The 21,869-nt window shown below is 36.7% G+C and overlaps 7 protein-coding genes, 1 non-coding gene and 1 pseudogene across 8 annotated transcripts; 6 read left to right on the top strand and 3 right to left on the bottom strand.

Moving 5' to 3' along the window:
• Window positions 1–5,532: 5,532 nt before the first annotated feature.
• Window positions 5,533–5,844, top strand: LOC136041887 (histone H4-like). Its single transcript, XM_065726679.1, has one exon. The coding sequence runs from the start codon at window positions 5,533–5,535 to the stop codon at window positions 5,842–5,844; it is 312 nt and encodes a 103-aa protein (XP_065582751.1).
• Window positions 5,845–8,150: 2,306 nt separating this feature from the next.
• Window positions 8,151–8,825, top strand: LOC136041886 (histone H1-delta-like). The gene has a single exon (XM_065726678.1). The coding sequence runs from the start codon at window positions 8,151–8,153 to the stop codon at window positions 8,823–8,825; it is 675 nt and encodes a 224-aa protein (XP_065582750.1).
• Window positions 8,826–10,809: 1,984 nt separating this feature from the next.
• LOC136041924 (5S ribosomal RNA) lies at window positions 10,810–10,928 on the bottom strand. Its single transcript, XR_010621132.1, has one exon. It is a non-coding gene; the product is annotated as a 5S ribosomal RNA (ribosomal RNA).
• A 1,276-nt stretch (window positions 10,929–12,204) lies between these two features.
• Window positions 12,205–12,670, top strand: LOC136041918 (histone H2B-like). The gene has a single exon (XM_065726716.1). The coding sequence runs from the start codon at window positions 12,205–12,207 to the stop codon at window positions 12,574–12,576; it is 372 nt and encodes a 123-aa protein (XP_065582788.1). The 3' UTR covers window positions 12,577–12,670.
• An 860-nt stretch (window positions 12,671–13,530) lies between these two features.
• On the bottom strand, window positions 13,531–13,941 carry LOC136041885 (histone H3-like). The gene has a single exon (XM_065726676.1). The coding sequence runs from the start codon at window positions 13,939–13,941 to the stop codon at window positions 13,531–13,533; it is 411 nt and encodes a 136-aa protein (XP_065582748.1).
• Window positions 13,942–14,139: 198 nt separating this feature from the next.
• Window positions 14,140–14,473, top strand: LOC136041919 (histone H4-like). The gene has a single exon (XM_065726718.1). The coding sequence runs from the start codon at window positions 14,140–14,142 to the stop codon at window positions 14,449–14,451; it is 312 nt and encodes a 103-aa protein (XP_065582790.1). The 3' UTR covers window positions 14,452–14,473.
• A 2,267-nt stretch (window positions 14,474–16,740) lies between these two features.
• On the top strand, window positions 16,741–17,187 carry LOC136041884 (histone H1-delta-like). The gene has a single exon (XM_065726675.1). It carries the CDS (start codon window positions 16,741–16,743, stop codon window positions 17,185–17,187), a length of 447 nt encoding a protein of 148 aa, XP_065582747.1.
• Window positions 17,188–18,948: 1,761 nt separating this feature from the next.
• On the top strand, window positions 18,949–19,539 carry LOC136041883 (histone H1-delta-like). The gene has a single exon (XM_065726674.1). The coding sequence runs from the start codon at window positions 18,949–18,951 to the stop codon at window positions 19,537–19,539; it is 591 nt and encodes a 196-aa protein (XP_065582746.1).
• Window positions 19,540–20,853: 1,314 nt separating this feature from the next.
• On the bottom strand, window positions 20,854–20,972 carry LOC136041927 (5S ribosomal RNA; annotated as a pseudogene).
• Between the last annotated feature and the right edge of the window lie 897 nt (window positions 20,973–21,869).

Raw genomic sequence — 21,869 nt, 5'->3', positions numbered from 1 at the left:
TTATTCATTTGTGATATTTAATTTAATAGAATTTTAAATTGTATCAAAAATTGATTTATACTTCCGAAAGGTGGGCGATATAAAGATATTGTGATTGTTGATTTTTTATTAACTTCACATTCCAGAATACACGTTACAAAAATCATTTCTACATTCCAAATCATTAAGTCTCGTCTTATTTTCGATTATAACTCTTTTCTTATGATAAATCCTAATCCACCATGCTGATGGTGTTTTCTACTCTCGTGAACAAAATCATAATCAAAAAACTTTACATCATTAATATTTCTATCATTTAAGATACTTTCGTTTACCGCTAAAGCTTCAATTCTATTTTTATTAATTATGTCATTTATGAACTCAATCCTATTAAGTAAACCTTTGCAGTTAAAGCTAGAAAAACATACATTACTGCATATGGGGATAGAATCATCCATAAATGAATATTTGTTTTTCGGGCTATCTTCCAAAATTACTGCTTCATCATCCTTCACATCTTTCAAGTATTCCAGTACATCAAAAGGATTTTCCTCTAACAGTTTAGTTCTGCTTGCAAGATCTGGTAAATTATGTAAACTCAATATCATAAATCAACAAAAAAGCCTCACTCCAGTTGATCAATAATTTAACAAAAGACCACTCAAAAAAGAAAACTAAGCTAATCACATATAACAACCGCATACGTCGGAGAAATCCATTGCGTTTCGATGGAGGTAAGTTCATTCTTGGCAACAATGTGGGCACATCAACACATATTTGCGCATTTATATAATGACTGTTATGAACAAATCCTAACAAATCACTAATAATGAGAAAAAAAATAACACAATTTATTCGACTAGCGGGACGTAATACCACTTCTTTTTTTGTTTCACTCCGTCTTGGTCTATGTAGCATAATGTGGGTGGTACCGTGGGTGGGATCCATGCAATAAAACCTTTATCCTTCATTCCTTTCTTTTTTTGATTCAGCGTAGCGCGAATCTCCCTGCAAGTTTTACTAACATCATCACTGAAGAAAACTCCATTGTAATTAAATTTTGTCGCTTTATCAAGGTCTTTTTTCCAGGGCTGGTCACGTAATTGTTTATTCGCTTGAAGTACCCAGAATTTGTCATCCGAGTTCATGAGTCGTATTTTCACAAATTTATCATGTACTTCTTTAGCTTCAAAATTAATTTTTAGTTGTAAGAAATTTACCAGCAAGTGTTCCGTTTTTGTCGAGGCTTCCGGCACTGAGGCAGCCTTTAAATTCCAAGCAATAATGTTATCTTTCTTTTCCAAATTCTCTAATATGAGGACCTTATCAGTGAGAGGGTCTAATCCATGGGTTTCTTTCATTCTTATATCTTTTAATTCTGCCTGAATCCTTGTAATTGTATCCGAGTGGGTAGTAGTTTTAATTTCAATATCATTCACTTTGGAGGTTAGACCACTACTGTCTGAACGGATTTCAGATAATTCAGATCTCAAACCTTGTATCTCCTCCCGCGTTGCTTTAACTGTTTCTAAAATCTGATGGACCGAACTGGTCAGTGCATCAATCGAATCACGTATTGTCCCTTCGGCTGTTGAATCTTGCACAGATAATCGTGTGGATTCCATATCATTACGTCTCTTTTTCCTGGTCATAATAACTATTCACAGGTGTTCACAAGATTGACATAAAATAAGTCAAAATGCGCGCTCTCCGATACTGAGATGTTAACTCGAGGAGAGCATTGAATGAACAATAAAGGGATTTGTGCTATGTACGGGAATAACCCTGCTGCCGTTAAGGTAGGAAATGAAATTAGCAGTTGGTTTCGTATTTAATCAGGAGTTAAGCTGGGTTCTGTTCCATCCCCCTTTATACGGATCATTTGGATGGATTTCGTCTCAATGAGCACAGGAAAGGCAATGGGAGACCATGAAATCAAATGGGGAGAAGACTCTCTTGGACTTAGATTATGTTGATGATCTAAGCATTCCAAATGAAAGTGTGAGTAGATGAATGGGCTTTTAGAGATTTTGTGAGTTCAGAGTGCTAGAATAGGTTTAAAAATTAATATTGAGAAGACGAAGTCACAAAGGCTAGGAATAAGTGAAAATGAAAATGTGACGTTGGGTGACGAAAAAATTAATCAGATGGACAGCTTCACTTACCTTGGTAGTATTTTTAGTAAGGACGATGGGAGCAGTGAATACATTAAAAGTAGAATAGCTAAGGCTCAGGGTGTTTTTTCACGGTTAAAAAAAGTTTGGAAGAATAGGAAGACACGTCTACAAACCAATATTAGAATCTTGGAAGCTGCAGTGATGACAGTGGTTAAATATGGCTCTGAAGCATGGGTGCTGCGAAAAGCGTACGAAAAATTACTAGGCATTTTCTAGAGAAATAGCCTAAGGATTGTTTTGGGTACCCGGCTGACTAACCGTATTACAAATAATAGGCTGTACAAAAAGTGTGGTTCAATCCCGCTTTCTAGGGCTATTATGAGAGAAAGGCTGCATCCATGAGGGAGTAGTGGGATTGATTGATAATTTCAGGGAGAGGATTTTTGAGAATAAGGTAGGGAAGAACGCCGATTTTTCCAATATATCTTAAAAAGCATTTTCAAAAACGGACCTCCCCAAGCAAGAAATAGCCCACAAACACACACAAAAAAGGCAAAACAAAATACCTTTGTAATGTAAATCATAGACATACACTGGTCTATTTTTATGGGGATAGAGGCTGACCAGTTTTTTGGAAAGGGGTTGTGGCGGTAAATTAGGCGGAAATGCAAAATTTCGTAATAAGTCTTTAAACTAATCAAAAAAAGGACATAAATAGGTGAGGAACAGGGAAAAGAATGCAATATCCATATAAATAAGACTACAGACAGACACTGGTTCTGCCAGAAGTGGTATTTAATTTATTTTTACATTCACGTGCTAGCTCCAACATATGAGGATAGGCGCGAGTTAAAGTTTAAGTAAGAATAAATTTTCAAATGAGTCTTTAAGAGTAGTCTAAATTTTCAATAAAAAGACTTAAGAGCAAGCTCAAACTAGCTCTAGAGTTGAAATAAATCTTATTAGGAATAGGTGTAGCCAGGCACGTACGCAGAAATTATTTTTCCGGGGGGGGGGGCTAAAACCTTCGAATCAGCAGATATAAAGCAGCACTTTTTTTATTTAGTAATGCAAAAAACACGTATATCGGAAGATACAGAATAACTTTAATCTGTAGTATTGTAGCGAATAGGGGGAAGAAGACTGAACCCTCAAAAGTACGCTTTAGGCTCAGGCTATGTTCATAGCGATTTAGAACCAGTGATTAATCTATTATATCCCACTGAAAGGGAAATTTTAGGGTTAACAGTGCAATATGGGTGCTGTGGGGGGTAGTTCTTCTATTGGAAAAACGTAGATTTTAACGAAAAATGATTGTTTCCAAAATTGATCCATTAAAAGCTGCACTTTATCCTGAAAAGGGGGGATAAACGCCATAATATCACGGATAATTCTATTTTGCTGTGGAAATCAAGCTCTCTTTACAAAAAAAATAACTCTACAATTGCTAATTACTTCAAAGAGGGTAAAAAATTTGACAGAAAATGGGTTAATAATTCGGCAGTGACTTGACCGGATAATTGCATACTGTAAAGTCCATCAAAAAAGGCTTCACATATGTATCTAGATTCTTAATAAATGTCCTACTTTTGCCAGAAATCCCAAGAAGCCATGGAGAAATTCAACATTTCACAAAATTTCAGGGGGGGCGGGCCCGAAGGCCCCCCCCTGCGTACGTGCCAGGGTGTAGCGTTAGCCAAAACCTCAAATTTAAGCACAAGCTTTATATCATTGTGAATGATCCTTACCTTCAGTAAGTCTTAATATCTCTTCTCCAAGTGTCTTATTCGAGCATTTAGAGCTGTAACGCTAACATCTGGCTGACAACGACAGCTCGGACAAATAGCTGTTGGAGATGTTCCTTCACAAACGACACAGTGCACAGATTTGAAAAAAGACGCTAATGACGACTCCCCAAATCGTCCCTCATTACTTTAAAAATTAAATTATATAAAAACTTGAATAATACTAAAGTTACAAAACAAATGAAGAAAATATAAGCAAACCTAAGAAATAAGTCCAAATTATACAGGCTTATCTTAATAGTAGAAGTTTATTGCCAAAATAAATTTCTGAGAGTGGAAAGAGAGCTTCCATGGAAGAGATCCACGAAAGAGAGATTCCATGAAGAAAAAATCCATAGATGTCCATGGAAATGGCGGTGGATCGAAATGAAGAATAACATTTTTAAAGGTCCGTGGGCCCCCATAGGGAGCTGTTCATTTTTTTGGGTGTTTTTGGATTTATTAGGCTGGCCTAAATTGGCTTTTTGCGTGTTTTCTTTTCATTAGATGTTTTGGATCTTGTTGAATGCTACGCTGAATCCATGACTTATTTTTACAATAATTTGACGTATATCTGAAATAATTTTGACCTTTTTTTTGGTTATTTTGCCCGTAGTGTTTTTATTTTTTTATGTCCGTTGATTTTGAATTAAAATCGAATAGTTGTGGGCATCAAGCCACGAGCTAATTGTAGAAAAAGCCAAGAGAGATGGTCCGGATTGAGTGAGAGGGAAATCTGGCATTAACCCCCTAATTACGATTGTATAAAAATGAGTCTTCATTTTTCGGGGGTATTTTAGGATTTATTAGACTGGCCTAAATTGACTTTTTTGTGCCTTTCCTTTTCATTAGATAGTTTGGATCTTGTTTAATGCCACGCCGAATCTTATAACTCATTTTTTAAATAATTCTGCCTCCTCGAGTCATACCTTCTTTTTTTTCACCAAACACTACGCCGTTTAACGTAATTTCGCCTGTTTGTTTAAACCATCTAGTGGCCCTTAAAAGGGCCGTTGGTTTAGATGCAATTGTGGTGTACTAGGGTACTTAAGCTCTCTCGCCACGGATACGACGGGCAAGTTGAACATCTTTGGGCATGATGGTCACCCTCTTGGCGTGAATAGCACACAAGTTGGTATCCTCAAAAAGTCCAACTAAAGAGGCCTCAATGGCTTCTTGTAGTGCCATCAGAGCCGAACTCTGGAACCTCAAGTCAGTTTTGAAATCCTGGGCAATCTCTCGCACAAGTCTCTGAAAGGACAATTTCCTTATTAGGAGTTCGGTACTCTTTTGATAGTGGCGAATTTCTCTCGGGGCTACGGTTCCGGGCCTGTATCTGTGTGGTTTTTATACCCCTCCGGTAGCAGCAGCCGACTTGCGTGCTGCCTTGGTCGCAAGCTGCTTTCTAGGTGCCTTTCCGCCCGTTGATTTTCTCGCAGTTTGTTTTGTCCTAGCTATAATGATAGTTTGCCTATATTCAAAATAATGAACAAAGGAACCAATGCCTAGTGGCTATATTTATACGGAGCAGCAGTCGCGCGACAGAGCTAGAGTTTGTCGGGAAAGCATTTAGCGGTATAAATAAAGCGGGCTTTGAAGAAAATTCCTTTGACAAAAACTGTACAGCTGTTGACGACGCTATCAAATTAAATATGACAGGAAGAGGAAAGGGAGGAAAGGGGCTTGGAAAAAGTGGCGCAAAACGTCATCGCAAAGTTCTTCGTGACAATATCCAGGGTATTACAAAGCCAGCTATCAGAAGACTGGCTCGCCGCGGTGGTGTAAAACGTATATCTGGCCTAATTTACGAGGAAACCAGAGGTGTTCTTAAAGTTTTTCTCGAAAATGTTATTCGTAATGCTGTCACCTACACAGAACATTTCAAGAGAAAGACAGTAACTGCAATGGATGTAGTCTACGCTCTGAAGCGTCAAGCTCGTACATTGTATGGCTTTGGTGGTTAATAGTTTCCAAATGCGTTTTCAACTGTCCCCCTACCCAACGGCCTTTTTAAAGGCCACCAAATCTTTTTAAACACTTTTTAGCTCAAGTTTTTGAGCCTTTTCCTTGTTGTGCCTTCAAAATTTTGGTAAATACTTTTCTATTTGCGTCTCAGGTGTTATATCTGTTTAGAAATATGCAAACAAATTTTCCATTGCTATTTTACTGTATTAGGCTTTTCATTGCATATTTGAATAAAGTTGTGTATTCTCGCCATGGAATTCTTCAAAGAAATAACTGTTGCTATTTAACGGCACAAGCTTATTCTTTCATGTTTGAATGAAGATAGTAGGAACGGAGGAATAAATGTGTTCCTACTCTTGCTAAATTGCCGCTGGACCTTACAATTTGGACAAAAGTATTGCATTACTTATTTGCAGTTAATAAACAAGAATGAATTTATTTAGCTGGTCGTTGCGTTTTTTTTTTCTCTTTGATTTCTAATGTTTGTTTTTAAGCAAAAACTCGAAAATATACTGTAGAAAGGGACATTTTTCCCGTTTAAAACAATTCCTTAATAAGTGGAACGTATATTAAAGTTTCAGATAGCCTGAGATCGAAACAAATAAAAGTGACTTTATTTGCGATTATATAGCAACAATTCGTTATGCGTTTTTAACTTTTGCAAAAACTTTTTACAAATTTGTGTTTTAGCTTTTTGCGTTTTTTTTTTGTTTATTTATGATTTCTAATGTTTGTTTTTGAGCAAAAACTCGACAATATACTGTAGAAAGGGACATTTTTCCCGTTTAAAACAATTCCTTTTTTGTGTAGAACGTATATTAAACTTTGTTAAGTTTTAACGCCTTTTATTAAATGCTTTGTTTCGAAAAAAGAAAAAAAAAATGCATCCGAGTTCCTTTGGCTGAACAATCTTTGGCTGAACAATGTCCTGCTAAAGGGATTCTGATAAAAAAAAAAAAAAAAAAAAAAAAGAAGAAAAACATATCTAGAGATGCTTGTTTTTAGAAGCCTCCTTATATCCTCCTTGTTCTACCACTAATAGAGATTTCAATACCAAAATATAAAAGGCAGACATTCCTTACTTACTTATTCATATAAATATAATGATTGTAAATGTGTCATATGCTTCTTTTTTTAAGATTAGGCAAATTTATGATTTCTATTGTTCGATATTAAACAAACTCAAAAATATAGTGCAAAAAGGGACATTTCTCAGGTTACAAATAATTTAGTTTTAGGTGGTATGTACATTGAACTTTTATATAGGCTGTGATTAAAACAAATAAAAACGGTTCATTTCCACTCCTCCCCCCCCCTCCCTTGGCATTTCGGAAACCATAAAACGTAATTCTTGTCCTTATATCCTCCTTGTACTACCACTAATAGAGATTTCAATACCAAAATATAAAAGGCAGACATTCCTTACTTACTTATTCATATAAATATAATGATTGTAAATGTGTCATATGCTTCTTTTTTTAAGATTAGGCAAATTTATGATTTCTATTGTTCGATATTAAACAAACTCAAAAATATAGTCCAAAAAGGGACATTTCTCAGGTTACAAATAATTTAGTTTTAGGTGGTATGTACATTGAACTTTTATATAGGCTGTGATTAAAACAAATAAAAACGGTTCATTTCCACTCCTCCCCCCCCTCCCTTGGCATTTCGGAAACCTTAAAACATAATTCTTGTCTTTCTAAATATAATATTAGAATTAAATGAAATTCATTTTCATTGGAATACGAGTTTGACACTTTGAGCCTCCAATTTAGGTGTCGTTTCTTTTTGCTTTATCTTCTGTGTTTTTAGTTGGAGTTTCGGAATTAATTTCAATAAGATTTTGCAAAGACACATGCATGTATGTTACATTGTCTGAAAGCACTTGTACTGGATTTCACTAATAAAAAATAAAAAGTGGACATCGTGAATCTAAATTCCTAGCAAAAAGGTGTTTATTGAAATTGAACACTAGTTTTGACGGATTTCCACTATTCTCTGCCCCTTTGCTGGCAAATTACAATAGATGAAGCAATGAAAAAAATGTCTAACTATAGAAAAATGACCTGTCCGTCCTTTAGTATAGGTTTTGTTCCTCAAAAGCTTACCTCCTAGTCAACAATTCTAATAAAGCCATTTCAAACAAACACAAGCACGGCCGAAATTCCTTAGCTTGCGCACACAGAGAAATGTTAACCCGGGTACGGTGGTTTCCGAAATATAATTTTAAGACTTGTGAAAAAGAGCATGTATTCGATATTTAGTCGCACTAGTGACAGAGAAAAGTAGAGAAGAATTGAAAATGTCTGGAATTGAAGCTGAAGTGGCACCATCATCTGTAGAATCCCAGAGCATGGCTACACCAGCCAAGAAGGAAAAGAAAGCAAAGGCTCCAAAACCAGCTAAGGCTGCAAAACCTAAAGGGGATAAAAAGGTCAAGGCTCCAGAAAACCACCCAAAATACACGGAAATGATCACCAAATCCATTGCTGACCTGAAAGAACGTGGGGGATCTAGCTGTCAGGCCATTCTCAAATACATAATGGCCAATTTACAGGTTGGTAATGATGCCAAAGTTGTGAATATGCATCTTAAGCAAGCTTTGAAGCGTTGCCTTGCAAATGGAATTGTTATAAATCCCAAAGGTACTGGCGTAACTGGTTCTTTCAAGCTTGCAAAGCCTGTCAAGGCCGAAAATTCCAAGGCTGTAAAGCCTGCCAAGCCCAAAGCTAGGAAAACTTCAGTCAAGAAAACAACCAAATCTATTGCAGTGAACAAGACAACTTTAGCCAAAAAGGCTACCAAGCCAATGGCTGATAGCAAGAAACCTGTAAAGGTTTTCAAGAAACCCACTGTTGCCAAAAAAGCAGTAGCAGCAAAGAAATCGACACCCAAGAAGGGGCCGTCAGTCAAGAAAGCTCCCGCCAAGAAAGTAGCATCTAAAAAGTCAGTAGCTAAGAAACCAGCTAAAAAGTAATGTGTGCAATAAGTTATCCTGCAGTATCAAACAGCCCTTTTCAGGGCTATCAAAGCAAATGCTCGAAACTTTCTGTTCAGAAAGTTATAATGCTATAAACACAAACTTAAATATTTTTGCTTAATTTCTTTTTTCAAATCTTTGACAAAAAAGAAAAGGTTTGATTCAAAAAATTGAAAGACAAAGGTATTTGAACTGTCCAATGGAGTTGAGCCCGAAAATATATGAAGACGATTTGGACATAAATACACTGTTCAATCACCTTTTATCATAAATAACTGGTAAAGTGCCGCCAATGAAATATATTGAATGACACACCATCCTTTCGGAAATCAGAAAGCGACGCCTTCAAATTGCGGTGGTGGAGGTTCCAATCCCGACTAGGCTGATCAATGATAACTAATATGATTATATCAATCAAAAATAATAACAGATTAAAAGTAATTATAAAACAGAAAAATGATATAATTAAATTATGTTTTTGCTTAAGACAATATAACTTCTTTTTTTTTTTTGAACAGATTAATGAAGGAAGTGTAAATCATGAGAGTTGAAGTTTCATTCCAACTAGGCTTATAGATAGTAGTACTATTTTACAGGAAAATAACACAAACTTAAATATATTTGCTTAATTTCTTTTTTCAAATCTTTGACAAAAAAGAAAAGGTTTGATACAAAAAATTTAGACTCTAAAAATGACTGTTATTGTTGGTATTGTTTTCTTTTTTAACAATACAAGACATGAATCGCAATCTTTGCAAAAACAAAACAGAAGGAACACAGATTACCTAAAAATGACTCGCTAGCCTCTGAGCAGAAATTGTTCGCCTAGGTAGAGCGGTTCCCTGAATATACGTTAAAAGATTGATTAAAGTCAGTTGTTGTCGCGGCGCTCTTGAAGGAGCAAGTACTTTGGTGTTATTGATGTTACTGATAGACAAAGCTAGTTGGAACTGTAAATTTAAGTTGAGGCCGAAAACATTTGAAGGGACTTTGAACATAGACCAATCAAAGACTAACTTTAAAGTTAGTCTTTGATCTAAGACAGTTGCTTAGGCGGCGCTATTGAAGGAACGAGTAGACTTTTGCTATAGATTCTATTGAAAGACCAAGGCAATTTGAACTGTACCATGGAATTGGGCCCGACAACATATGAAGAGGATTTAGATATGGACACATCAAAGACTAATTTTAAAGTAAATAGTTTGATTTAAGTCAGCTATTTATGCGGCGCTATTGAAGGAACAAGCAGATTTGCGGTGTTGATGCTATTAAAAGACAAAGGTATTTGAACTGTCCAATGGAGTTGAGCCCGAAAATATATGAAGACGATTTGGACATAATAAACACTGTTCAATCGCCTTTTATCATAAATTACTGGTAAAGTGCCGCCAATGAAATATATTGAATGACACGCCATCTTTTCGGAAATCAGAAATGACTGTGAGTCAACTGTTGTTTTGGCGTAGCTGATGAACCAATAAGTAAAGTCAAAAATTGTGACTTGTGATAAAAATGACATTATAAGCTCCCAGATCAAGGTGATGCCCCATGGATGGGCTGAAATACCAATTCCTGCATAGGAGAATTAATGATTTAAAACTGTATGTTTCTTGGTGGCTTTCAACTTGATTTAATTGCCAAAATGGTCAACTAAAATATCTTGGGGGCTTATAATGTCACTTTGGTTACAATTTTTGACTTTATTTATTGGCTTAGATAAATGTGAGTCAAGTGTTGTGGCTTTGCTCAATTTTCGCCTTCATTTAGTGGCTTATCAGCTAAACCAAAACAGTTGACTCGCATTTATTTATTACCGATAGATGGAAATCAAGGAGATGTCCAACTTAGTCTCTTCCTTTTTCTTATAAAAGATATAATCAGCTTGGCGCTATTAGAATAAGGAACCGAGTTTGTTAAAGGATATTATTTTAGTTTGAAAAAAAGAATCATAATAATAAAAAAAAAATTAAAAAAGAAAAGATGCCAACATCACCCGGTGTTCCCAGGTGGTCACCCATCCAAGTACTGACCGGGCCCGACGTTGTGTGACTTCCAGGATCTGACGAGACTGGGTACTTTCAACGTGGTATGGCCGTTGGCTGAGAGATTTTGTAACAAAATAATTGTTGCTCCACAAACTGAAAAGAAATTAAATGCCAAATTTTAGAGTCACGGACCAAGGTTGACAAATATTTTAAAAAGAATCAAAATATGTTTATTAATTCCTTTTTCTTAAAAAAAACCTTCATTCCTTCTGAAACAGATCGACAAACCCCCCAAAATGTTTCTACCTTTGAGATGACTACCCTATGGCTTCCTAAGCTAGTTTAGATCAGTCGAATTAGAGGGTCTTTGAATTGGCTCTCGGTCATTTTTAAAAACAGTTTCCTCGATTTTTGTGTATAATCTATTGGATTTTAAGGTGAAAAGGAGCTTCCTTTCCTTCAATAAATTCCTATGCTTTGTAACGAGATGAATGTTAAAGCAAACTTTATTAATTGAAACAAAAGGGCGAGCCTCGAATATATATTTAGATTATGTTGGGGTATAAGTTAATGATTTTTAAGGAAAATATCTCCCCCACCTCCAGTAAATTCTTGCCCTTTGTTACTAGATAATTTTGAAAGCTTTCCTATTCACATTTTTAGCATCCTTAATTTCATAGCTTTTTCCTTTCCCGGGGTGGTTACATGCTATAGAGTGATTCAATCAATTTGTAGCCCTTAAAAGGGCTGTTGGTTAATTTGGGGTAGGTCTTGGAGCTAAAATTAGATTCATTTAGGCCTTTGCCGGTTTTTCAGTCTTCTTTGGTAGAAGGACTGCTTGAATATTGGGCAAAACGCCTCCTTGGGCAATGGTAACCCCCGACAGTAGCTTGTTCAGTTCTTCATCGTTTCTAATGGCTAGCTGAAGGTGACGAGGAATGATACGAGTTTTTTTGTTATCTCGTGCAGCATTACCAGCAAGCTCAAGGACCTCGCAGCCAAATACTCCATCACCGCTGCAATGTAAACGGGTGCCCCTGCACCAACTCGCTCCACATAGTTGCCCTTTCTTAGAAGACGGTGGATCCTTCCCACTGGGAATTTGAGACCTGCCCTGTTTGAACGGGACTTTGCCTTTCCCTTCACTTTTCCACCTTTTCCGCTTCCTGACATGGTTTCTAAATTACAAAATTCACTTGGACTCTTCTTAATAACGAACAAATTGAAAATGATGTCTATTCTTGAAAGCACAAACACTTCATACTCCGGCTAGCGAACTGAGTTCCTCTGAGAAAAGAATTGTGCGCGAACTCTAGTTGGTATATAATCGGGTCCAAGTTTGTAAACGCTATTCATTTGACAATTAGCCTTCGTTAAGGTATCACTTAACCATGGCTCCAAAAATTTCAGGAAAAGCAGCAAAGAAAGCTGGTAAGGCGGAGAAAAATATCAGTAAAACTGATAAGAAAAGGAAACGAAAGAGGAAGAAAAGCTACGCCATTTACATTTACAAAGTTCTCGAGCAAGTGCATCCCGACACTGGTATTTCTATCAAGGCAATGAGCATCATGAATAGCTTTGTCAATGATATCTTTGAAAGGATTGCTGCGGAAGCCTCTCGTCTAGCTCACTACAACAAGAGGTCCACCATCACTAGCAGAGAGGTTCAAACTGCTGTGAGGCTGCTCCAACCCGGAGAACTTGCCAAGCACGCTGTTAGTGAAGGCACTAAAGCTGTAGCAAAGTACACAAGCTCCAAATAAGGGGGTTTCTCCCCTCTATTGGCGCCCAATCAGCCGGGCCCTCCCAAACAGCCCTTTTAAGGGCTAACACCTAATTTCAAATGCTCTACTCTCAAATTGCTTTCATTACTCCTGGCTTTGATTTGCGAAATCTTAGGTAAGCAAGAACCCATGCTAAACCACAATTCAAAAACAATAAAAAGGTTCCCTGTTTCGAAGGCAGGTCTCAATTTCCTTATTGTATAGAAGGTAATATCTATAGGCGAATAGTTAAAGAGAATAGATTAGGGGGCCTCGACTTTTTCATGACATTCCATCGGTAAACATTTTTAAAGGTCCGTGGGCCCCCATTGGGAGCTGTTCATTTTTTTGTTTGTTTTTGGATTTATTAGGCTGGCCTAAATTGGCTTTTTGCGTGTTTTCTTTTCATTAGATGTTTTGGATCTTGTTGAATGCTACGCTGAATCCATGACTCATTTTTACAATAATTTGACGTATATCTGAAATAATTTTGAACTTTTTTTTTGGTTATTTTGCCCGTAGTGTTTTTTGTTTTTTTATGTCCGTTGATTTTGAATTAAAATCGAATAGTTGTGGGCATCAAGCCACGAGCTAATTGTAGAAAAAGCCAAGAGAGATGGTCCGGATTGAGTAAGAGGGAAATCTGGCATTAACCCCCTAATTAAGATTGTATAAAAATGAGTCTTCATTTTTCGGGGGTATTTTTGGATTTATTAGACTGGCCTAAATTGACTTTTTTGTGCCTTTCCTTTTCATTAGGTAGTTTGGATCTTGTTTAATGCCACGGCGAATCTTATAACTCATTTTTAAAATAATTCTGCCTCCTCGAGTCATACCTTCTTTTTTTTCACCAAACACTACGCCGTTGAACGTAATTTCGCCTGTTTGTTTAAACCATCTAGTGGCCCTTAAAAGGGCCGTTGGTTAAGATGCAATTGCGGTGAACTAAGGTACTTAAGCTCTCTCGCCACGGATACGACGGGCAACTTGAATATCTTTGGGCATGATGGTCACCCTCTTGGCATGAATAGCACACAAGTTGGTATCCTCAAAAAGTCCAACTAAATAGGCCTCGCTGGCTTCTTGTAGTGCCATCACAGCGTAACTCTGGAACCTCAAGTCAGTTTTGAAATCCTGGGCAATCTCTTGCACAAGTCTCTGAAAGGGCAATTTCCTTATTAAGAGTTCGGTACTCTTTTGATAGCGAAAAATTTCTCTCAGGGCTACGGTTCCGGGCCTGTATCTGTGTGGTTTTTTTACCCCTCCGGTAGCAGGAGCCGACTTGCGTGCTGCCTTGGTCGCAAACTGCTTTCTAGGTGCCTTTCCACCCGTTGATTTTCTCGCAGTTTGTTTTGTCCTAGCCATAATGATAGTTTGCCTCTCTTCAAAAGAATGAACAAAGGAACCAATGCCTAGTGGCTATATTTATATGGAGCAGCAGCCGCGCGACAGAGCTAGAGTTTGTCAGGAAAGCATTTAGCGGTATAAATAAAGCGGGCTTTGAAGAAAAATCCTTAGTTTGACAAAAACTGTACAGCTGTTGACGACGCTATCAAATTAAATATGACAGGAAGAGGAAAGGGAGGAAAGGGGCTTGGAAAAGGTGGCGCAAAACGTCATCGCAAAGTTCTCCGTGACAATATCCAGGGTATTACAAAGCCAGCTATCAGAAGACTGGCTCGCCGGGGTGGTGTAAAACGTATATCTGGCCTAATTTACGAGGAAACCAGAGGTGTTCTTAAAGTTTTTCTCGAAAATGTTATTCGTGATGCTGTCACCTACACAGAACATGCCAAGAGAAAGACAGTAACTGGAATGGATGTAGTCTACTCTCTGAAGCGTCAAGGTCGTACATTGTATGGCTTTGGTGGTTAATGGTTTCCAAATGCGTTTTCAACTGTCCCCCTACCCAACGGCCTTTTTAAAGGCCACCAAATCTTTTTAAACACTTTCTAGCTCAAGTTTTTGAGCCTTTTCTTTGTTGTGCCTTCAAAATATCGGTAAATACTTTTCTTTTCTTTTTGCGTCTCAGGTGTTATATCTGTTTAGAAATATGCAAACAAATTTTCCATTGCTATTTTACAGTATTAGGCTATTCATTGCATATTTGAATAAAGTTGCGTATTCTCGCCATGGAATTTTTCAAAGAAATAACTGTTGCTATTTAACGGCACAAGCCTATTCTTTCATGTTTGAATGAAGATAGTAGGAACGGAGGATTAAATGTGTTCCTACTCTTGCTAAATTGCCGCTGGACCTTACAATTTGGACAAAAGTATTGCATTAGTTATTTGCATTTAATAAACAAGTATGAATTTATTTAGCTGGTCGTTGCGTTTTTTTTTCTTTGTTTTCTAATGTTTGTTTTTACGCAAAAACTCGAAAATATACTGTAGAAAGGGACATTTTTCCCGTTTAAAACAATTCCTTTATAAGTGGAACGTATATTAAAAGTTTCAGATAGCCTGAGATCGAAACAAATAAAAGTGACTTTATTTGCGATTATATAGCAACAATTCGTTATGCGTTTTTAACTTTTGCAAAAACTTTTTACAAATTTGTGTTTTAGCCTTTTGCGTTTTTTTTTATTTAGGATTTCTATTGTTTTTTTTTAAGCAAAAACTCGACAATATACTGTAGAAAGGGACATTTTTCCCGTTTAAAACAATTCCTTTTTTGTGTAGAACGTATATTAAACTTTGTTAAGTTTTAATGCCTTTTATTAAATGCTTTGTTTAAAAAAAAGAAAAAAAATGCATCCGAGTTCCTTTGACTCATCTTTGGCTGAACAATGTCCTGCTAAAGGGATTATGATAAAAAAAAAAAAAAAAGAAGAAAAACATATCTAGAGATGCTTGTTTTTAGAAGCCTCCTTATATCCTCCTTGTACTACCACTAATAGAGATTTCAATACCAAAATATAAAAGGCAGACATTCCTTACTTACTTATTCATATAAATATAATGATTGTAAATGTGTCATATGCTTCTTTTTTTAAGATTAGGCAAATTTATGATTTCTATTGTTCGATATTAAACAAACTCAAAAATATAGTGCAAAAAGGGACATTCCTCAGGTTACAAATAATTTAGTTTTAGGTGGTATGTATATTGAACTTTTATATAGGCTATGATTAAAACAAATAAAAACGGTTCATTTCCACTCCCCCCCCCCTCCCTTGGCATTTCGGAAACCGTAAAACGTAATTCTTGTCCTTATATCCTCCTTGTACTACCACTAATAGAGATTTCAATACCAAAATATAAAAGGCAGACATTCCTTACTTACTTATTCATATAAATATAATGATTGTAAATGTGTCATATGCTTCTATTTTTAAGATTAGGCAAATTTATGATTTCTATTGTTCGATATTAAACAAACTCAAAAATTTAGTGCAAAAAGGGACATTTCTCAGGTTACAAATAATTTAGTTTTAGGTGGTATGTATATTGAACTTTTATATAGGCTGTGATTAAAACAAATAAAAACGGTTCATTTCCACTCCTCCCCCCCCCTCCCTTGGCATTTCGGGAACCGTAAAACGTAATTCTTGTCTTTTTAAATATAATATTAGAATTAAATGAAATTCATTTTCATTGGAATACGAGTTTGACACTTTGAGCCTCCAATTTAGGTGTCATTTCTTTTTGCTTTATCTTCTGTGTTTTTAGTTGGAGTTTCGGAATTAATTTCAATAATATTTTGCAAAGACACATGCATGTATGTTACATTGTCTGAAAGCACTTGTACTGGATTTCACTAATAAAAAATAAAAAGTGGACATCGTGAATCTAAATTCCTAGCAAAAAGGTGTTTATTGAAATTGAACACTAGTTTTGACGGATTTCCACTATTCTCTGCCCCTTTGCTGGCAAATTACAATAGATGAAGCAATGAAAAAAATGTCTAACTATAGAAAAATGACCTGTCCGTCCTTTAGTATAGGTTTTGTTCCTCAAAAGCTTACCTCCTAGTCAACAATTCTAATAAAGCCATTTCAAAAAAACACAAGCACGGCCGAAATTCCTTAGCTTGCGCACACAGAGAAATGTTAACCCGGGTACGGTGGTTTCCGAAATATAATTTTAAGACTTGTGAAAAAGAGCATGTATTCGATATTTAGTCGCACTAGTGACAGAGAAAAGTAGAGAAGAATTGAAAATGTCTGGAATTGAAGCTGAAGTGGCACCAGCATCTGTAGAATCCCAGAGCATGGCTACACCAGCCAAGAAGGACAAGAAAGCAAAGGCTCCAAAACCAGCTAAGGCTGCAAAACCTAAAGGGGATAAAAAGGTCAAGGCTCCAGAAAACCACCCAAAATACACGGAAATGATCACCAAATCCATTGCTGACCTGAAAGAACGTTTGGGATCTAGCTGTCAGGCCATTCTCAAATCCATAATAGTCAATTTCCAGGTTGGTAATGATGCCAAAGTTGTAAATATGCATCTTAAGCAAGCTTTGAAGCGTTGCCTTGCAAATGGAATTGTTATAAATCCCAAAGGTACTGGCGTAACTGGTTCTTTCAAGCTTGCAAAGCCTGTCAAGGCCGAAAATTCCAAGGCTGTAAAGCCTGCCAAGCCCAAAGCTAGGAAAACTTCAGTCTAGAAAACAACCAAACCTATTGCAGTGAACAAGACAACTTTAGCCAAAAAGGCTACCAAGCCAATGGCTGATAGCAAGAAAACTGTAAAGGTTTTCAAGAAACCCACTGTTGCCAAAAAAGCAGTAGCAGCAAAGAAATCGACACCCAAGAAGGGGCCGTCAGTCAAGAAAGCTCCCGCCAAGAAAGTAGCATCTAAAAAGTCAGTAGCTAAGAAACCAGCTAAAAAGTAATGTGTGCAATAAGTTATCCTGCAGTATCAAACAGCCCTTTTCAGGGCTATCAAAGCAAATGCTCGAAACTTTCTGTTCAGAAAGTTATAATGCTATAAACACAAACTTAAATATTTTTGCTTAATTTCTTTTTTCAAATCTTTGACAAAAAAGAAAAGGTTTGATTCAAAAAATTGAAAGACAAAGGTATTTGAACTGTCCAATGGAGTTGAGCCCGAAAATATATGAAGACGATTTGGACATAAATACACTGTTCAATCACCTTTTATCATAAATAACTGGTAAAGTGCCGCCAATGAAATATATTGAATGACACACCATCCTTTCGGAAATCAGAAAGCGACGCCTTCAAATTGCGGTGGTGGAGGTTCCAATCCCGACTAGGCTGATCAATGATAACTAATATGATTATATCAATCAAAAATAATAACAGATTAAAAGTAATTATAAAACAAAAAAATGATATAATTAAATTATGTTTTTGCTTAAGACAATATAACTTCTTTTTTTTTTATTTTGAACAGATTAATGAAGGAAGTGTAAATCATGAGAGTTGAAGTTTCATTCCAACTAGGCTTATAGATAGTAGTACTATTTTACAGGAAAATAACACAAACTTAAATATATTTGCTTAATTTCTTTTTTCAAATCTTTGACAAAAAAGAAAAGGTTTGATACAAAAAATTTAGACTCTAAAAATGACTGTTTTTGTTGGTATTGTTTTCTTTTTTAACAATACAAGACATGAATCGCAATCTTTGCAAAAACAAAACAGAAGGAACACAGATTACCTAAAAATGACTCGCTAGCCTCTGAGCAGAAATTGTTCGCCCAGGTAGAGCGGTTCCCTGAATATACGTTAAAAGATTGATTAAAGTCAGTTGTTGTCGCGGCGCTCTTGAAGGAGCAAGTACTTTGGTGTTATTGATGTTACTGATAGACAAAGCTAGTTGGAACTGTAAATTTAAGTTGAGGCCGAAAACATTTGAAGGGACTTTGAACATAGACCAATCAAAGACTAACTTTAAAGTTAGTCTTTGATCTAAGACAGTTGTTTAGGTGGCGCTATTGAAGGAACGAGTAGACTTTTGCTATAGATGCTATTGAAAGACCAAGGCAATTTGAACTGTACCATGGAATTGGGCCCGACAACATATGAAGAGGATTCGGATATGGACACATCAAAGACTAATTTTAAAGTAAGTAGTTTGATTTAAGTCAGCTATTTATGCGGCGCTATTGAAGGAACAAGCAGATTTGCGGTGTTGATGCTATTAAAAGACAAAGGGGTTTGAACTGTCCAACAGAGTTGAGCCCGAAAATATATGAAGACGATTTGGACATAATAAACACTGTTCAATCACCTTTTATCATAAATTACTGGTAAAGTGCCGCAAATGAAATATATTGAATTACACGCCATCTTTTCGGAAATCAGAAATGAGTGTGAGTCAACTTTAAGACTTGTGAAAAAGAGCATATATTCGATATTTAGTCGCACTAGTGACAGAGAAAAGTAGAGAAGAATTGAAAATGTCTGGAATTGAAGCTGAAGTGGCACCAGCATCTGAAGAATCCCAGAGCATGGCTACACCAGCCAAGAAGGAAAAAAAAGCAAAGGCTCCAAAACCAGCTAAGGCTGCAAAACCTAAAGGGGATAAAAAGGTCAAGGCACCAGCAAACCACCCAAAATACACGGAAATGATCACCAAATCCATTGCTGACCTGAAAGAACGTGGGGGATCTAGCCGTCAGGCCATTCTCAAATACATAATGGCCAATTTCCAGGTTGGTAATGATGCCAAAGTTGTGAATATGCATCTTAAGCAAGCTTTGAAGCGTTGCCTTGCAAATGCAATTGTTATAAATCCCAAAGGTACTGGCGTAACTGGTTCTTTCAAGCTTGCAAAGCCTGTCAAGGCCGAAAATTCCAAGGCTGTAAAGCCTGCCAAGCCCAAAGCTAAAAAAAATTCAGTCAAGAAAACAACCAAACCTATTGCAGTGAAAAAGTCAACTTTATCCAAAAAGACTACCAGGCCAATGGCTGGTAGCAAGAAACCTGTAAAGACTTTCAAGAAACCTACTGTTGCCAAAAAAGCAGTAGCAGCAAAGAGGTCGACATAGCCCCCATCAGTCAAGAAAGTGGCATCTAAAAAGTCAGTGGCTAAGAAACCAGCTAAAAGTAATGTGTGCAATAGGTCTATCCTATAGTATCAAACAGCCCTTTTCAGGGCTATCAAAGCAAATGCTCGAAACTCTGTTCAAAAAGTTATAATGCTATTAATTTGACATTTGACTGTCTACTTTTCCCTTTCAAGTATAATTTAGCTGTTGTTTGAGCCCAAAACACGTTGTATAATAGTTACTTTTGCATTCTAGTGCTATTGCTGTCTAAAAAGCACCATCTTAGTCTAGATTTTACGGCTGAAGTCTTTGATTAAAGTCAGGCGTTTGTGCGGCACTCTTGAAGGAGCAAGTACATTGGTGTCATTGATGCTACTGAAAGAGAAAGACAGTTGAACTGTACAATGGTGCTGAGGCCTAAAACATTTCAAGGGACTTTGGACATAGACCAATCAAAGACTAACTTTAAAGTTTGTCTTTAAGAAAGTTGCTTAGGCAGCGCTATTGAAGGAACAAGTAGACTTTTGCTATTGAAAGACCAAGGCAACTTGAACTGTAGAAAGGAGTTGGGCCCGAAAACATATGAAGAGGATTTGGACATGGACAAATCAAAGACTAACTTTAAACTAAAGTCTTTGATTTAAGTCAGCTGTTTACGCGGCGCTATTGAAGGAACGAGCAAATTTTTGGTGTAGATGCTACTGAAAAACAAAAGTAGTTTAACTGTACAATGGAGTTGAGCCAAAATATATGAAGACGGTTTGGACATAAATACACTGTTCAGTGAGCTTTTATCAGAAATTACTGGTAAAGTGCCCCCAATGGAATATACTAAATTACACGCCAACTTTTTGGAAATCAGGAATGAGTGTGAGTGAGTCAACTGTTGTTTTGGCTTAGCTATTGAGCCAATAAATAAAGTCAAAAATTGGGATCAAAGAGTGACATTATAAGCCCCCAATATATTTGACCGATCAAGGAGATGTCCCAAGGGCTGAAAAACCCATTCCGGCAGAGGAGAATTAACCATTTAAAACTGTCTGTTTCTTGGTGGCTTTCAACTTAATTTAGTTGCTGGAATGGTCAACTAAAATATCTTGGGGGCTTATAATGTCACTTTGGTTACAATTTTTGACTTTATTTATTGGCTTAAATAAATGTGAGTCAACTCTTGTGGCTGTTCAATTTTCGCCTTCATTTATTTGCTTATCATCTAAGCCAAAACAGTTGACTCGCATTTATTTATTACCCATAGATGGAATCAGGGAAATTTCCAAAAAGAAATCATAGTAAAAACATAAAAAGGAAAAAAGATGCTAACAGTATCCGGTGTTCCCAGGCGGTCAGCCATCCAAGTACTGACCGGACCCGACGTTGTGTGACTTCCAGGATCTGACGAGACTGGGTACTTTCAACGTGGTATGGCCGTTGGCTGAAAGATTTTGTAACAAAATGAATGTTGATTCACAAACTGAAAAGAAACAAAATGCCTAATTTTAGAGTCATAAAGCAAGGTTTTTAGTAGACAAATATTTAGAAAGAATCAAAATATGTTTATCCATTGTTTTTTTAAACTTTTTTCCTTCTGAAACAAAAACGACAAGTCTCCCACAAATGTTTCTACCTTTGATGACTACCCTATGGCTTCCTAGGCTAGTTTAGATTAGTCGAATTAGAGGCTCTTGGTTTATTTTTAAAAATAGTTCCTCAATTTTTGCGTACAATCTATTGGTTTCTTAGGTGAAAATGAGCTTCCTCTCAAGTCCTATGCTTTGTAACGAGATCAATGTAAAAGCAGACTTTATTGCTTGTAGCAAAAGGGCAAGGTTGAAATATTTATTCATATTTTGTTGGGGTATAATTTAACGATTTTCAAGGAAAATGTTTCCCCCGCCTCCAGTCAATTCTTACGCGTTGCTACTGGGTAGGCAAATGCGAAAGTTTTCTTTTTCACATTCAGTATCCTAAATTTCATAGCTTTGTCCTTTCCAGATGGTCACATGCTATAGAGCAATTCAATTAATTTGTAGCCCTTAAAAGGGATGTTGGTTAATTTGGGGGTTTGGCCTGGAGCTATAAATTAGATTCATTTAAGCCTTTGCCGGTTTTTCAGTCTTCTTTGGTAGAAGGACTGCTTGAATTTTGGGCAAAACGCCTCCTTGGGCAATGGTGACCCCAGACAGAAGCTTGTTGAGTTCTTCATCGTTTCTAATGGTAAGCTAAAGGTGACGAGGAATGATACGAGTTTTTTTGTTATCTCGTGCAGCATTACCAGCAAGCTCAAGGACATCGGCAGCCAAATAAACCATCACCGCTGCAAGGTAAACGGG

Source organism: Artemia franciscana, unplaced genomic scaffold (genome assembly GCF_032884065.1).
Source record: "Artemia franciscana unplaced genomic scaffold, ASM3288406v1 PGA_scaffold_49, whole genome shotgun sequence".
NCBI lineage: Eukaryota > Metazoa > Arthropoda > Branchiopoda > Anostraca > Artemiidae > Artemia > Artemia franciscana.
The sequence above is the reverse complement of the archived record's forward strand: the minus strand, read 5'-3'. Positions and strand labels throughout refer to the sequence as shown.

Bases quoted from the DNA above. Each gene is read 5' to 3' on its own strand.
- LOC136041883 (XM_065726674.1), top strand. From the start codon at position 18,949: ATGTCTGGAATTGAAGCTGAAGTGGCACCAGCATCTGAAGAATCCCAG.
- LOC136041887 (XM_065726679.1), top strand. From the start codon at position 5,533: ATGACAGGAAGAGGAAAGGGAGGAAAGGGGCTTGGAAAAAGTGGCGCA.
- LOC136041885 (XM_065726676.1), bottom strand. From the start codon at position 13,941: ATGGCTAGGACAAAACAAACTGCGAGAAAATCAACGGGTGGAAAGGCA.
- LOC136041886 (XM_065726678.1), top strand. From the start codon at position 8,151: ATGTCTGGAATTGAAGCTGAAGTGGCACCATCATCTGTAGAATCCCAG.
- LOC136041884 (XM_065726675.1), top strand. From the start codon at position 16,741: ATGTCTGGAATTGAAGCTGAAGTGGCACCAGCATCTGTAGAATCCCAG.
- LOC136041918 (XM_065726716.1), top strand. From the start codon at position 12,205: ATGGCTCCAAAAATTTCAGGAAAAGCAGCAAAGAAAGCTGGTAAGGCG.
- LOC136041919 (XM_065726718.1), top strand. From the start codon at position 14,140: ATGACAGGAAGAGGAAAGGGAGGAAAGGGGCTTGGAAAAGGTGGCGCA.